This window comes from Pleurodeles waltl, chromosome 10 (genome assembly GCF_031143425.1).
Source record: "Pleurodeles waltl isolate 20211129_DDA chromosome 10, aPleWal1.hap1.20221129, whole genome shotgun sequence".
Lineage (NCBI taxonomy): Eukaryota > Metazoa > Chordata > Amphibia > Caudata > Salamandridae > Pleurodeles > Pleurodeles waltl.
In genome coordinates this window covers 841,827,903-841,841,797 of record NC_090449.1, presented here as the reverse complement: position 1 = coordinate 841,841,797, position 13,895 = coordinate 841,827,903, and the positions used below count along the sequence as shown (strand labels likewise).

Sequence of the window (13,895 nt, the reverse complement as noted above, 5' to 3'; positions counted from 1 at the left end):
CACCCCACATATTACATCAGTCATGACATTTTATTTGACCTTATTGATATCACTGCAGCATTTGCATTAAAACGATTAATGATACTTTAGGGTTCAAACTATGCCAAGACAGCTGGCTACAGATGTCAGTATCAGACCTGCATGAGGTGCCTTTGATTGGGATGGAATACTATTTCAGGTGGTTAGAACAATGTGGTCTCATGCACCCAAAAGCAATCTGGGACTGTGAAGCAAAGCTGTACGTCCTGAACATTGAAAGTAGAGACATACCTTGTGCACTTTAGCTGTAAGTCAACAGCACAGACCAGTTTTGTTCTGGAGGCTGCTTCTATGACAGGTGGCCTTTGCAGACAAAGTTACCCAGTAAGTCGAAGTCCAAGTGGAAAAAGCCTAAACAGTCAGTGTGGGACTCTACACCATTTTCTAAAGAAAAATCACAAGGATGTCAGGGTGCCAGTTTATCTCGTTCCTGATCCCCCGATTGAGGAGCTGATTATGCAATATGTCCTGATGTGCCCCAAGTTCCCGGGACCATCAGCGATGCAGCAGCAGGTTGAGGTTTTTTAAGGAGGCCATGCTGAGTTCTTTGCATTCTTCTGGCTCCCTATTTGGGCTCCAAGAATCCATATGGACCTCCATTTGGATTACCACCGTTGATCCATCCGCAGCACAGTCACAGCCCCTCAGATCCTCCCTAGGTTCTGCTCTGAAACCAGTGCTGATTTTCATTCCAGCTCCATGACCGCTGCCATTCCTGACATCGCTGTTGTGACAGGGGGATCGGATTGTGGACGCAACCCAAATCTGCCTCGACCTGACGAGGTCACGCTTCAATTTACCTCCCTCACTGCTCTGTGTACAGTCTGATTCAGGCAGTACAGGCCCACTACAGCAGAGCTGTTCTCCTAAGCTCGATCTTATTGAGCAAAGTTTGCCACCACCTGAATATGACGGTGGTGAAGACTGGGATAATTTACCTCCACATTATGACGACTACATGAACCCCCAAGAAGTTACTGGGGCTTGATACTTTCCCAGATGCAGGGTTGATATTGCCTTTTGGACCCCCAATAGAAGATGGTGCCTCCTTTGATGTTATAGTTAGACAAGTAGCTGAGGTGAAGGACCTACAACAACCTTCTATTTAAGTCAGGACAAATGTCATTACTGAGGATTGATTCCCGGATTAACCTCACCTTAGACCAAGTGCTTATAAGGCTGTCTGGGCTGCACTGAATGAAGTAAGACTTACTCTTGCACACCATTGAATAGGCAGATGGATAGGCACCACAGATTGCATCCCACAACTAGGAGCTTCTTACTCAGGACACTACTTCTCAACGTTTGTTCCATCCGTCCACCAGCAAAGTGAATCCTTTTGCATTCCCCAAGATACCTCCAGGTAGGGAGTCTTTAATGATTCAAGTGTTTGGGGAAGCAACCTTGAGGTGTGCTTGCCATAGTAGGTTGTAAACAAGAAAGAAACCTCTTAATGTTGGATTATTTGCATAGAATTACAACTTGTAAGACCAACTGTGTTTATACGTGTGTTTATACATGTGTGTATATATGTATGTGTGTAAATATATGTATATATATATATATATCTGCTCCATAAGAAATTCAAACTCTGGCACTCCATGCAGATTACTGGCCTTTATTTATTCCAAAAATTTCATTGAACAAACCATAGGGTGACGCGTTTCAACCATCACGGTCTTCTTCCTTGGCCCTTCCTACAAACATGCAGCAAATGTGGCCCCTCCTACTTTCTATATATCCACTAGTCCATAGACATAGAAAAAATCCTTATTTATTTTTATTTTTTGTAACTATAATTTAATTCATGATTATATTGTAATTTTAGATATCCATCACATATAAGATATCCTAACCCATTTAAACAATGCCAACATGTAATAGACAATATTGCAAATAATTGGATGAGCCACAAAAAATGTTTTACTCTATAAACCAATAGAATCATCAGGTTGAAATTAAATAAAAAGTAACGTAATCTGAGACTGTTACTATTTTCACATGCCTCTATACCATCTGACTAACCAATATGAATAAAAAGTTCTTCATCCTTGTTTAATCCCCAAGGATGTCGGCTATTCAGCTGAATAATGTATTCTGACTCCAATTTCCTTAATTGTTTTTCTCTGTCCCCACCCCTCGGAGTACCCAAAACCCTGTCAATACCAAAGAATTTCATCTTTTCTACTTTGCCATCGTGTTTCAGATTGCAGTGTCGCGCTACTGGATAAGCAGCATCCTTATTCAATATTGCTCTCCAATGCTCAAGGATATGTTTTTTCAGAGGAAAAATTGTGCTTCCAACATATTGCAATCCACACGGACATTCAATTACATAAATAGCGAAATCTGAGTTGCAATTTATATATTTCTTAATATTCACTTGCTTACCCGTAGGTAGCTCATATTGCTTACGATTTGAACTATATCTGCACGCTTTGCACTTGGCACATTTGTAAAAACCTTGATGTTTATCTAAGAAGGTTCCTTTTGTCTTCCTTGTGTAACTATGTACGAGAATATCTCTCAGAGAGCTGCTTCTTTTGTAAGTTATCATTGGAGTGGGACTGACTAACTGACAAATTATTCTGTCAGCCTTAATGAGATGCCACTATTTCATAAGGATCTTTCTAACTTCTGAAGAATATGCATTAAATATTGTCACAAATCTCTGGGTATTTTCTCTCTTTCTGGGAACCAATAATTCAGCCCTTTGAACTTCTTCTGTCTTACGGCATGCATTCTTCACTATTTTATATGGATATCCCCTGGATCTAAATCTCTGTATCATTATCAATTGTTCTCTTTCAAAGCTTTGTGGGGTACTACAATTTCTCTTGGCTCTCAGCAATTCCCCATAGGGTATACTCCATTTATCATTGGGTGGGTGGTGACTTGAGGCATGTAGGATACTGTTCCCAGATGTGCTTTTTTCTGAACAGATTAGTGTGAAGCGTGCCTTCTTCTACACTAACCTCTACACCTAAAAATTCCATAACCTGTTTGTGTGTTTTTTGCGAAAAATGCAAATTCAAATCCTTGTTTGGAAACAAATTCAGAAAATCACATAATGCTGGTTCAGGACCATCCCATATCATGAATATATCATCAATATATCGTGTCCAAAAAATATGTTGGAACCATTTCACATTTTCATCTGACATCATCAATTGTGTTTCTCACCACCCCATAAACAGACGGGCATAACTGGGAGCAAAGCAGCTTCCCATCGCAGTCCCGGTTGTTTGTCTATACCATTGATCCTCGTATATAAAGAAATTGTTTTCTAGACAAAACCTTAACATACTCAGAAGCAATTCCGAGTATTCCAAAAATCTAATCGGTTTGTCCCTAAAGAAATGTCGACATGCCTGAATTCCCTTTCTCCTGTGGGATACAAGTATATAGCGATACTACATCTATAGTTACCATGATATAATTGGTTTGCCAAGGAATGTCCTGTATTTTTGTCAGAAAATCCGTGGTATCTCTGCAATATGAATTTAAATTAAATACATACGGACTCAAAAAGTAATCTAAATAAATGGAAGTGTTCTCCAATAAGCTACATCTTGCTGACACAATAGGTCGACCTGGAGGGTTCACAATATCCTTGTGAATCTTAGGTAACAGGTAGAAGCAAGGTGCTACTGGTTTCCGTACCAGTAAAAACTTATACTCATCATCTGAAAGCAGACCTCTGCTGACACCTTCAAAGAGTAAATCATGGAACCTATTTATAGAATGTCGGTAAGCTGACATTGTTGATACCTCATAACAGCCTGGATTGAGCAATTGTCTCTTAACTTCCTGTTGATACTTAGTAGCGTCCCACAGCACTACATTGCCCCCCTGATCCGCTGGTTTTATAACAAATGAGGTTGCTTTCTTGAGGGATGCTAATGCAGTTCGTTGGCCTGCTGTTAGATTTTGTGCAAAAACATCCTTTGTCCTCTTCCACAATTTAAACAACTCAAAGGTCACTGCTTCGTGAAAAGCGTCAATGTTGTTATGCAGTAAAATTGGATTGCATCTCGATTTAGCTTTGAAACTGCTACCACTGGGACAGTCTGTTAGTAGGTCTAGATCATCCAATAATTCAATATCTGTTGCCCATATCCTTTCCCCTATTTCCAATTCTCGTAGGGCAGCTAAACCTTCTATGTCGCTGATCTTTAATACTGGAGCAACCTCTGAATTGTCAGCTTTTGTTGTGTGTTGCGGTTCCACCCTTCTGTTGCGCAAAAATCTTCATTAACTTCAATTTTCTTATTAAATGAAAAATATCAATTTGTGTTTTTGTGTAATTGAAGTTGGCTGTCGGGCAGAACGATAACCCTAATCCCCATACAGATTGTTCATCCTGTGATAAGAGTATGAGATGAAATGTTGACTACTGTCAACCCTCTATCCTTCATTATTTCTTCCTCCTGTTCTGTCGTGCACTTTTGCCAGCCAACTTCTTGCTTTCTTGTTGACCTACCCCCTCTCCTTTTTATTTCTCCTCTTTCGCCCCTGCCTCTTGGAGATTTCCTCTGTGGTCTTGAGCTCATCTGTAACAAAACGGTATTCTTCCAACGTAGTAAATGGTTGACCCACCGATGTACTTGGGCCCAGAGCCTCTTTCGTGTCTGAGACGTTCTCCACACTCGATTCAGATGAGGACATCTCCTGTCGTCGTAGGGCTTCACCTTGCCTATAATCTTTTCTAGCTTAATCATATCGCCTACTAAATGTCAGAATACGTCCTGTTGTATAATCATTTTTATCCCGCAAGAATTTTCTTCTCTTTTTCAACTTTATTTCATCTTTATATTTTTGGAGTTGTACCTCCATTTCTTCACAGAATTTCTTAATCTCATCTTGTGTCTCATGTTGTTCAAGATTTGTCTTTAATTTCTCAATTTCCTCGCTAGTTTATGTTAGTTCTATCTCCGCATATTTAGATAGGAGTTCTAACATGCTTTTGCAAGTTGCTGCCATCAGGTGCGACCATTCTTCCAATAGCTTGGGCTGTGGATTAATATGTGTTGAAGTAATCAAAATTTGTAGGCCTCGTGGGACCCGACCAACCTCGATGTAGTTATTCAGCGAAATAAATAAATATATATATATATATATATATATATATATATATATACACAATTTTTTTTTTTTTTTTTAGTTATGGCCGTTTTTCCACTTGTCCATATCTTTGGCACCGCTTGACGAATCTTCACAAAATTTTCATAAGATAGTTTGCCAGTGATTTTTGTTGCATATTGGAAGTTAGAATGTGATCTGTCAAGAAAAAGCAGGAGGGGCGAGTTGTCCAAAAACTTGTTTTTTCATGTTTATTTCCATAGGAGTTTTGAAAAAGACTGCAACCCAAACTACTGGACAGAATTACACCACATTTGGCAGAAAGCTAGAGTTTGTTGTGCAGATTGTGCTTTGGGTGTAAATCATTTCAGTAGTTTTTCAGGTACTAAAGCGAAAATAACTTTGTATATCTAGGGGTGCAGATCCTCCAGGACAACATTGCGAAAAATAACAGCTCATGCATGGAGATGCAGAGCTCTGATTGGCTGCCAACAACTCATACCAGAAAGTGCTGGCAGCCATTTTTGGACCCTGCTTCAGACAAGTCCCAGAAAAAAGTGTGTGTATATGTAGGAAATGGATGAAAACATTGGTCCCACAAGCAGAGAGCTGCTATTTGAAACCGCTCCCTGCTTGTGGGAGCAATGTCGGGAGCAGGCTAGGACCACATGCGTCTTCAAGTCCCCCTGCAGTCCTGTCTCTCTCTATTATCTCTATCTCACTCTATCTCGATCTTTCTCTATCTCTTTCTATTATCATTATCATAATCTCTATCTCTATAATCTCTATCTCTATAATCTCTATCTCTATAATCTCTATAATCTCTATAATCTCTATAATCTCTATAATCTCTATAATCTCTATAATCTCTATAATCTCTATAATCTCCATCTCTATAATCTCTATCTCTATAATCTCTATCTCTATAATCTCTATCTCTATAATCTCTATCTCTATAATCTCTATCTCTATAATCTCTATCTCTATAATCTCTATCTCTATAATCTCTATCTCTATAATCTCTATCTCCTATAATCTCTATCTCCTATAATCTCTATGAGCTAATAGAGAGCTAATAGAGAGCTAATAGAGAGCTAATAATCTCTATCTCTCTACTATCTCTCTATTATCTCTATCCTATAAAGGGATGGAAGGGAGAGAGATTGTTATTGCAATGGTCTCTCCATACAATGACTTCAGAGAGTCAGACTGGCAAAATGTTTGGTAAGAATGTTGGTACATTTGGATGCAGAGCAGAAGTGTCACTTCTGGCCTAATCGTAAGTCTTGTACTGTCACTCAGGCTGATGGTTCAAATCCTAGTATCCCTTGACAATGTCTATTTATTTTCTAATGTTTTCATTGTTAAACATTCCTAGTGATGAACCCTTGAAGTATTTCCCCCCCTCAAAATCTGTGGGTTCAATGTCTTAGCTAAGTCTAAGCACTGCACAGTAAGGAGTCACCTCTGGCCTAGTGGTTAAGGTCTCAAACATGCACAATAAAGGCTAAGGGATGTAGTCTAGGTGAGTATGTGGTCATTTCCTGCTTTAGTGTCTTTTCAACTATATCTGAAAAGTGATCTCACTCTTTTTAATTGACAAACTTTTCTTTTCAATTTACCCGGAACTATCTCATTCTAAGTATTGTTTTTTTAATGCCTAAAACAAAATATGTTCACTTTCTGTAGAAAGCTGACTCTTTATAAACTATATCAAAATAAGTTCTAGTGTGCACAGGGTTGGAGTGGGGAGGGATGGTGGGGGGCAGTGGCACAGGTCCGCACCAAACATGCCCCCCCCTCAACAGCACCAGGGTGCCGGGTGCAGGGTGCAAACACAGCATCTGGCTCCCAAAGCTTTTCAATGGAGGGTTCCTAGGGGTCACAAAGATGCTGCAGACTAGGTCCAGGGGGTCGGTCCCAGAAAACCACAGGCTAGTCAAGGAGGAGGGCCACATGCTAAACGTTGCTGGACCAGTGGCCTGATTCCCCAATCCAGGGGGCTGCTGGTGCAGGGGTGCCTTTAGGTGTCTGATCTTTGTCTGCTTCTCTGTCTCTTTGGGGTGGGGGTGGGGGGTTGGGTTATCAGGCCAAAAGGGGCCCTTTCCTACACTCTCTCAATCTCTCTCTCGGTCTCCCTCTGCTTGGGCTGGCCGTGGGCATTGGATCTGCAATCAGAAGTGAAAAACAAGACAAACGACTTTTGACCTCTGTCTCTGTCACAGAAGAGATGTGACCAGAACAAGATTTAAAGGCGTCTTTATTGCTCCCTCACTTTCTGACTGAAAAGAGCACCTGTTCTTTGTCAACTCACCAGAAGGGGCAAGGAGGTCATCAAAATAGCTTGTCCTGATAACATGACTGAGTGGGCAAGTAGATAATTTGAGGCCTGATCACACTTAGAAACATTCATGAATAGTAATTGTCATTGAAACATTTTGAATAAAGCACTATATCAAAACAACGATAAACTAGTGTTCCAGTCTTTAACGCTCTTCAGGACACACAGTGCAGCTATAGGACCAACCACAGGGAGTCCCCACACTCCAGCTGAGGAGAAAACTGTCCTAGCTTTGAGTGCTTCGGAAATGATGGCAAGCTTTGTTGGTCATGCCTTCAATGGCCTAGGAGACTTAGGGGGTTATTACAACTTTGGAGGAGGTGTTAATCCGTCCCAAAAGTGACGGTAAAGTGACGGATATACCACCAGCCGTATTACGAGTCCATTATATCCTATGAACTCGTAATATGGCTGGTGGTATATCCGTCACTTTACCGTCACTTTTGGGATGGATTAACACCTCCTCCAAAGTTGTAATAACCCCCTTAGTTTTTTGTTCTAAACTGTCCTGCGGATGCCACTGTGATGCTTGCAGTCCCCCAGAACAATTACATGAATAGTTGGTGGTGCCCCTGCCCTTCCTTTAGGGACATCTAGAACAAAAATATTTAACAATGATTCCCACGCAGGGAATTATGGAGCACTTCAGGCGAAGTGTAGTGGTTATGAGCTGCCTCATCACTCCTTATAACAATGCAGTGAGACCACAACTACTTTTCTGCCACCTCCTTTCCTTCTCCCTCTCCTCCTTACTCTTATAGTTATCTCAAGAAACTATAACTTGTGCCCACTATAATATGTGTCCCCTTCACCCCCTGCATGTAGCCAAACCCATGAGTGGGTGTATGGCTGTGTGGATGTAAGTGACTGTGGGTGGTCTGAGTGGGTGTGCAAATGGTTTTGTGGGTCGGGGGGGAGGTGAGTGGATAGGTTTCTTTAATTGGGGTCTGAGTCAGTTGATCCGTCACAGATTCACATGGGAGTGGTCACGCTGAGTTCAGTGGTGGATCCACAGATCCTCATGCAGAAACCCCCCCAAAAAACTTTTGGGGGCATTTTCTTGCCCAAAAGGGGTCCCTGCCAACCCCCCCTTCCATCAGTCCCAGGGGTAACTCTCTCCTGAACCCTTATATTTAACCCGCCCCCCACCCCACTGTGTCCTGATTCACAAAATTGCATCTGCACCTTCCTATCGGGTAGCATTCAACCAGTCATCACATTGCTGTTGGCACTGTGCTGCTGGTAAGAAAAAAAAATGCCCAGGTGGTCTGTACCCTGCCCCCTTTTAAAAAAAAAAAAAAAAAAAAAAAAAACAACAATCTAAAAAAAAAAGTTTCAGGGCACTGATCCCCCGACAGCAGTCATTCAGATCTGCATTTGTTGTGTTCCTATTTTGTGAGTCCACCAGCAACAGATAATGCATTTTGAACCTCAATTTCTCTAAACTGTAGACACAGATTTACAACAAATCTCAAAAGCATGTTGAGCTGTTGTGATTTGTATTGTGCACCGCTACCTCGAAAGGTTTCCCGATGCAGATAGCAGCAGAAGTGAAAGAAGGTTTATTGCTTGAATAGCCACATCTTAATGCCTTTACGAAGTTCCAGCAAAGATGAACAAGCTCTGAGCTATTCAGAGAGTGCGTTCCTTAGTTTCGGGCCTAGATAAGAAAAGTAACGCCCTTTCACGCGTGAACAACGAACCCTTGTACTGCTTAAAGGGATATTTTTGCATGGTTTCTTGGTAAATATCTACCTTTCTGCCAAACTGTGTAATTTCGTTCAGTTTTTTTTTTGTTGGTGCATTGTCTAAAGCGTTTCGGGATGCCCCATTTTTGTGCCCCCACGACCCCCCTGCCACCCTCTTCCCACACACACTTCACCGATCACTGTGTAAATATTTAACCATGTCATTATCGTTCAGTTAAGCCGTGCAGTGGATATTGTTGCAGTGCAGACAGCAGAGCAATAGTACACCTTTTGACTTTTTAAATTGCTGGCCATTATCATGGATTTGTAAAAGAACATTCTTACTCATTATTCAAAGAATGTGTTTTCCCTAATCTGTTCTTAGTCTTATTGGTCTTTCAGTGTTTTTTTTTTTTTTTTTTTTTAAATATTATTTTAACTCTGCTTGTCATTTTAATTACAGAAGCCGAAAATTACAGATCCGAAATATTCCCCCGCACTTGCAGTGGGAGGTAAGAAATCTAACCTGATTTTAAATGGATGTGGAATTTATTTTCCACTTGCTGCAATATTTATTTTTGCCCTAAATGCATTAACTGTACAGTCCATCAACAAGGTAAAATATATTTGCGGTTGAAAGGTATTAAAAGCCACATTTTCAAAATCATTCACCAGGAGGATTGAATTTGCATTTTAAGAAGTTATTAGCATTTGCGTTTCATCCAGATTGTTATTGTGCTGGCTGTATTCTGGAATATTTAAATATGTACGCGGTTGTGTTCTGTTCTGGTCGAATTGTTGATCTTCTGCTATCAGGGTAGGTCTGTTCATTAAATGATCATTCCATCCTCCACTGTCTTATGTAGTCTTTGGAATTGGTGCTCTGTGTTCTGGTTTTCCCCGGATTTGGAGTTCTCGGCTATTGCTATCTCCTGTTGTCTCTTATCCCGCTGTATGTTGTTCTCCCCTCATGGAAATAAAATCATTCCTGGATTTCTGCTCCTTTTTTTTGTTCTCTCCATTGCGCATGTCCACAGTGCATAAGGCACAATATGTTAAAAAGCAAGCTGGCTTTGTGTTCTAGCAGTCATATTTAGAGTTGGAGTTCAGCACCCGATTCAGAAAGAGTACATCAATGAGATACACCCTGTTTTTTAGTGGATACAGGACTCGGGAAAGATGATGATTCAAACCCTGGTTAATTCCAGGCAAGACTTTGTTCAGGCCCTTTACTTAGAGCCGACCAGTTGGGGCTTCGGACAACCCTAAGTTGCCCAGAATGCTGCCACTTGTCTTATTTCAAGACTTCTTGATGTGCTTCAATTACCTTCTTTGGCTGCCTGTTAACAGGTGAATCCTTTTTAAATCCTTGTTGTTGGTCCATCGCGCACTCTTCCTACAGAGCACTCTGTATCTCGCTGAAATATTTGTGCCCTAGTGGCCATCAAGAGTGTTGTGTTTGGCGAAGGCTGGCTGGTGTTAGTGCTGCGGGTTAGATGTATGAGAAAAGGGGGGCTGCTCTTTCTACTTTCTTGGAAACGACTTTCTCTGAAGCTCTGGACACTTTGGGCTCGGAGTCTGTATTCCTTGTGCAGTTTAAAACTTGGTGTTTCTCTTCTTGCTAATTTGGTACAAAGGTTTTCGTTTGTCTCGCCTGCAGTTCCTAAAAGTGGGACACTCCTTGGAGTAACTGTGCACTTACAAAACTCCATAAGTCGTTCATTCAGGTCTCTGACCCTTCAGTAGTTGAAAGTCTCATGTTGGCTTTACAGCACAGGGGCAAAGTACAAAAAAACTATGATTAATTCTCATTCTGTTCAGCTTGGTTATGGATTCTAAATATGAGAAAATGGTTTAACTGACTCCACAATGGCAAAACATATTTTACCGTAGCTAATAAGACATGTAAATTGGGTAGATTAATATAGTTTTGATTCCTTACAGTACTTTTATGAGATGGACTTGAAATCAATTGCTGGTATCATCTGTTTGGAATAAACAAAGATGTTTGAATTCAATTGAGAAACTTAGAAGTCGTGGATAATGTTTTTTTCAAGATTAAGCAATTAGAGTGATTCTAAGACTAGTGTGACAAAAAAGCACACATGGGGAATCTCAGAAGCTAATTTGACATTTGCAAGTCAAAACAGCAAAAGAGGTTTGGTCATTAATGTGGATGATAAACAGTGCAGAAACGAGGCCCATGATTGATTGTGTGCCATAACATTGGCCTGTTTTACAGATTGACTTCTTGTTGGACCGAGATTGGTGCCCAAAGCACTACCCTCAAGTGGTGAAAGGCTGCTGACTTCACCAGGAGTACAACCACAGTGGTGGCAGCATATGTGTAGAAATCAGCTGGAGTTAACAGGTCTTCTTTTAAACTGCCTCACTGGAGTGAGGCGTCCTGGCTCGCTCACCTTTTATTTTTATTTTCTTCAGTTCCGCTGCTGTGTTTTAACTCAACCTTGGCCTACATCAGTTAAATTTAAAGTGTTGCACAAGAGTGGCTTGTACTGGACGGACCGTGGAAGACATAGCCTTTCTCCAAGAGACACTTCACTTCCCAGGAGGGGAGGGCGCCGCAACACAGATGGTGAGGCCAGGTATATTATACAACATACTATGCATTTGCGAGAGGGGTCCTTATCTTGGTGAGAGTGGGAGTTCCCATTCAGACACCGAGGTAAGATATGCAGCGGCCGGCCCGCAGGCGGCTAGAGGGCAGGAACTTGGCCCTCATTAACATTTATGCACCAAACACTGACCAGGACCCCTTTATTACTAACTTATCAGGGACTTTGGCACATGACACAGTCCTTACAGATTTGGGGGGGGACTTTAATTGTGTGGTGGACGTAGGGATGGACAGATCGCATCCCCTGATGAGAGAATCTCCGGCACTGTGATTGGCCCGGACGTTCCTAAATTGGCAACAGGAGTGGGAGCTAATAGACACTTGGTGAACAAGACATTCCCGCACAAGAGACTACTCCTATATTTCCAGTTTATATAACCTACATGTGCGGCTGGATACGTGCTTATGTTCCCCGGTTGTCCATCGTAGAGTAATGACAACAGAATATCTAGCCCGTACGATCTCAGACCACAATCTGACACTTATGAGTTATAATTGGCGCTGTACTAGACCTAGGATACCCACATGGAGACTGAAAGCAAAAATGCTAGAGGACTAGGCCTTTAAAGAAGAAATAGGACCGAGCATAGCTCAAATTTCGAAAATGAATGAAAGGACTGCAAAGTGCGAGCACGCAGAATGGGAAGCATTCAAGATAACGCTGTGGGGCCAGTGCCTAGCGAAGGGGATGGGTGTGAGGGGGATGCTACTGAGGGAGGTGCTAACTGCTGTGAACGAGTTGCACAAACTCGAACAGCAGGGACCGGAGGGTCCTGATCAATAACAGTCACTGCTGGATAAAAGAGAAGAGGTAGCGACTAAAGTAGAGAGTCTTCGCTGCTTTGATTGCAGGGGATATATGGCACGCAGTCTTGCAGAGAGACAGGGCACAGGCACCTTGCTGGCTTGGCTGGCAAATCCCACGAAGAATAGGACCACAATTCTGGAAATAAAAACTGATGGCGGTGGGTGGGAATTCAAGGAGGAAGAGATTAATGACTGTTTCCTCCAACATTACGTACGTCTGTATCAGGGTGCATGCACCTATGAGGCGACAGCATTGAGGGAATACTTGGAGCCTTAGTACCTACCATGCCTCTTGAGTGACGAGGCAGAGGAAATTGGGGACTCTATCACACGAGATCTGAGCGGCAATAAAGGACAAGGCCCGGGGGGAGACCCCAGGGACAGATGGATTCCTTGAAGAATGGTACCTGACTTATACAGCCCAGTTGGTGCCCTGGCTTGAGGCCTTGTATAACGAGGCACGTGCACCAGATACTACCTGTGAAGCATTTGTGGTCCAACTTCTGAAACCCAGAAAATCCCCCGGTGACTATAGGGCCACTGTTGATGTTAAACGTAGATTATGAGATCCTCAATAAACTACTGCCCATATGCTTACTCCCTCACATGCCTCAGCTCACCAACCTGGATCAGGCTGGGCTCATCCTGGGGCTTAACACGCCCTCAATATTAGATGCCTACTCTCGATTCTGGAGCGCAGAGCGCATGAATGTTAAGCAGCAGCGATAATGGCGGTCGACATAGAAAAGGCGTTTGATAGTCTGGAGTGGGAATATCTATATGAAGTGTTGGCGCATATGCACCTGGGGGCCGGCTTCTTGGCATGGACTAATTTATTATACGAGTCCAATGATGTGAGGCCGAACAAGCAGAGTGATCACCTCTACTCTTTGCCCTGGCAAGGGAGCCAAAGTGGCAGAAATCCTGGGTGTTCCCAATGAAAGCCGAGCAAGCGCCACAGGGCAATCTAGACCTCTTACAATGGGCCCCTAGATGTATTTCTTACCTAGGAGTTAAGATTTAACATGATCACAAAGATCTATTGGATGGGAACATAGGAGGTGCGATACGAGCCCTGAAAGCCAGAGTAGACTTCTGGAAGACGCTGCCGCTGGGAGTCATAGGCAAAATAGTGCTGTTGAAAATGATTGCTTTGCCCAGCCTCTTGTACTTGTTTGGAGCGCTCCCACTGTGGATACCTCAGGCAACTTTTAGAGAGCTAGACTCGACAGTCACATCGTTTATCTGGGGATCAGCTCATAGATGAGTGTCTCTGAGCACTTTGCAGAGGCCTGTGGGG

The 13,895-nt window shown here is 42.3% G+C and overlaps 1 protein-coding gene across 1 annotated transcript in view; it reads left to right on the top strand.

Moving 5' to 3' along the window:
* IGF2BP3 (insulin like growth factor 2 mRNA binding protein 3) overlaps positions 1–13,895 on the top strand; it is a 515,178-nt gene that overhangs the window by 93,264 nt on the left and 408,019 nt on the right. Inside the window, exon 3 of the mRNA XM_069211519.1 lies at positions 9,614–9,662. Within this exon, the coding sequence (XP_069067620.1) occupies positions 9,614–9,662 (49 nt within the window). The remainder of the gene's footprint in view (positions 1–9,613; positions 9,663–13,895) is intronic.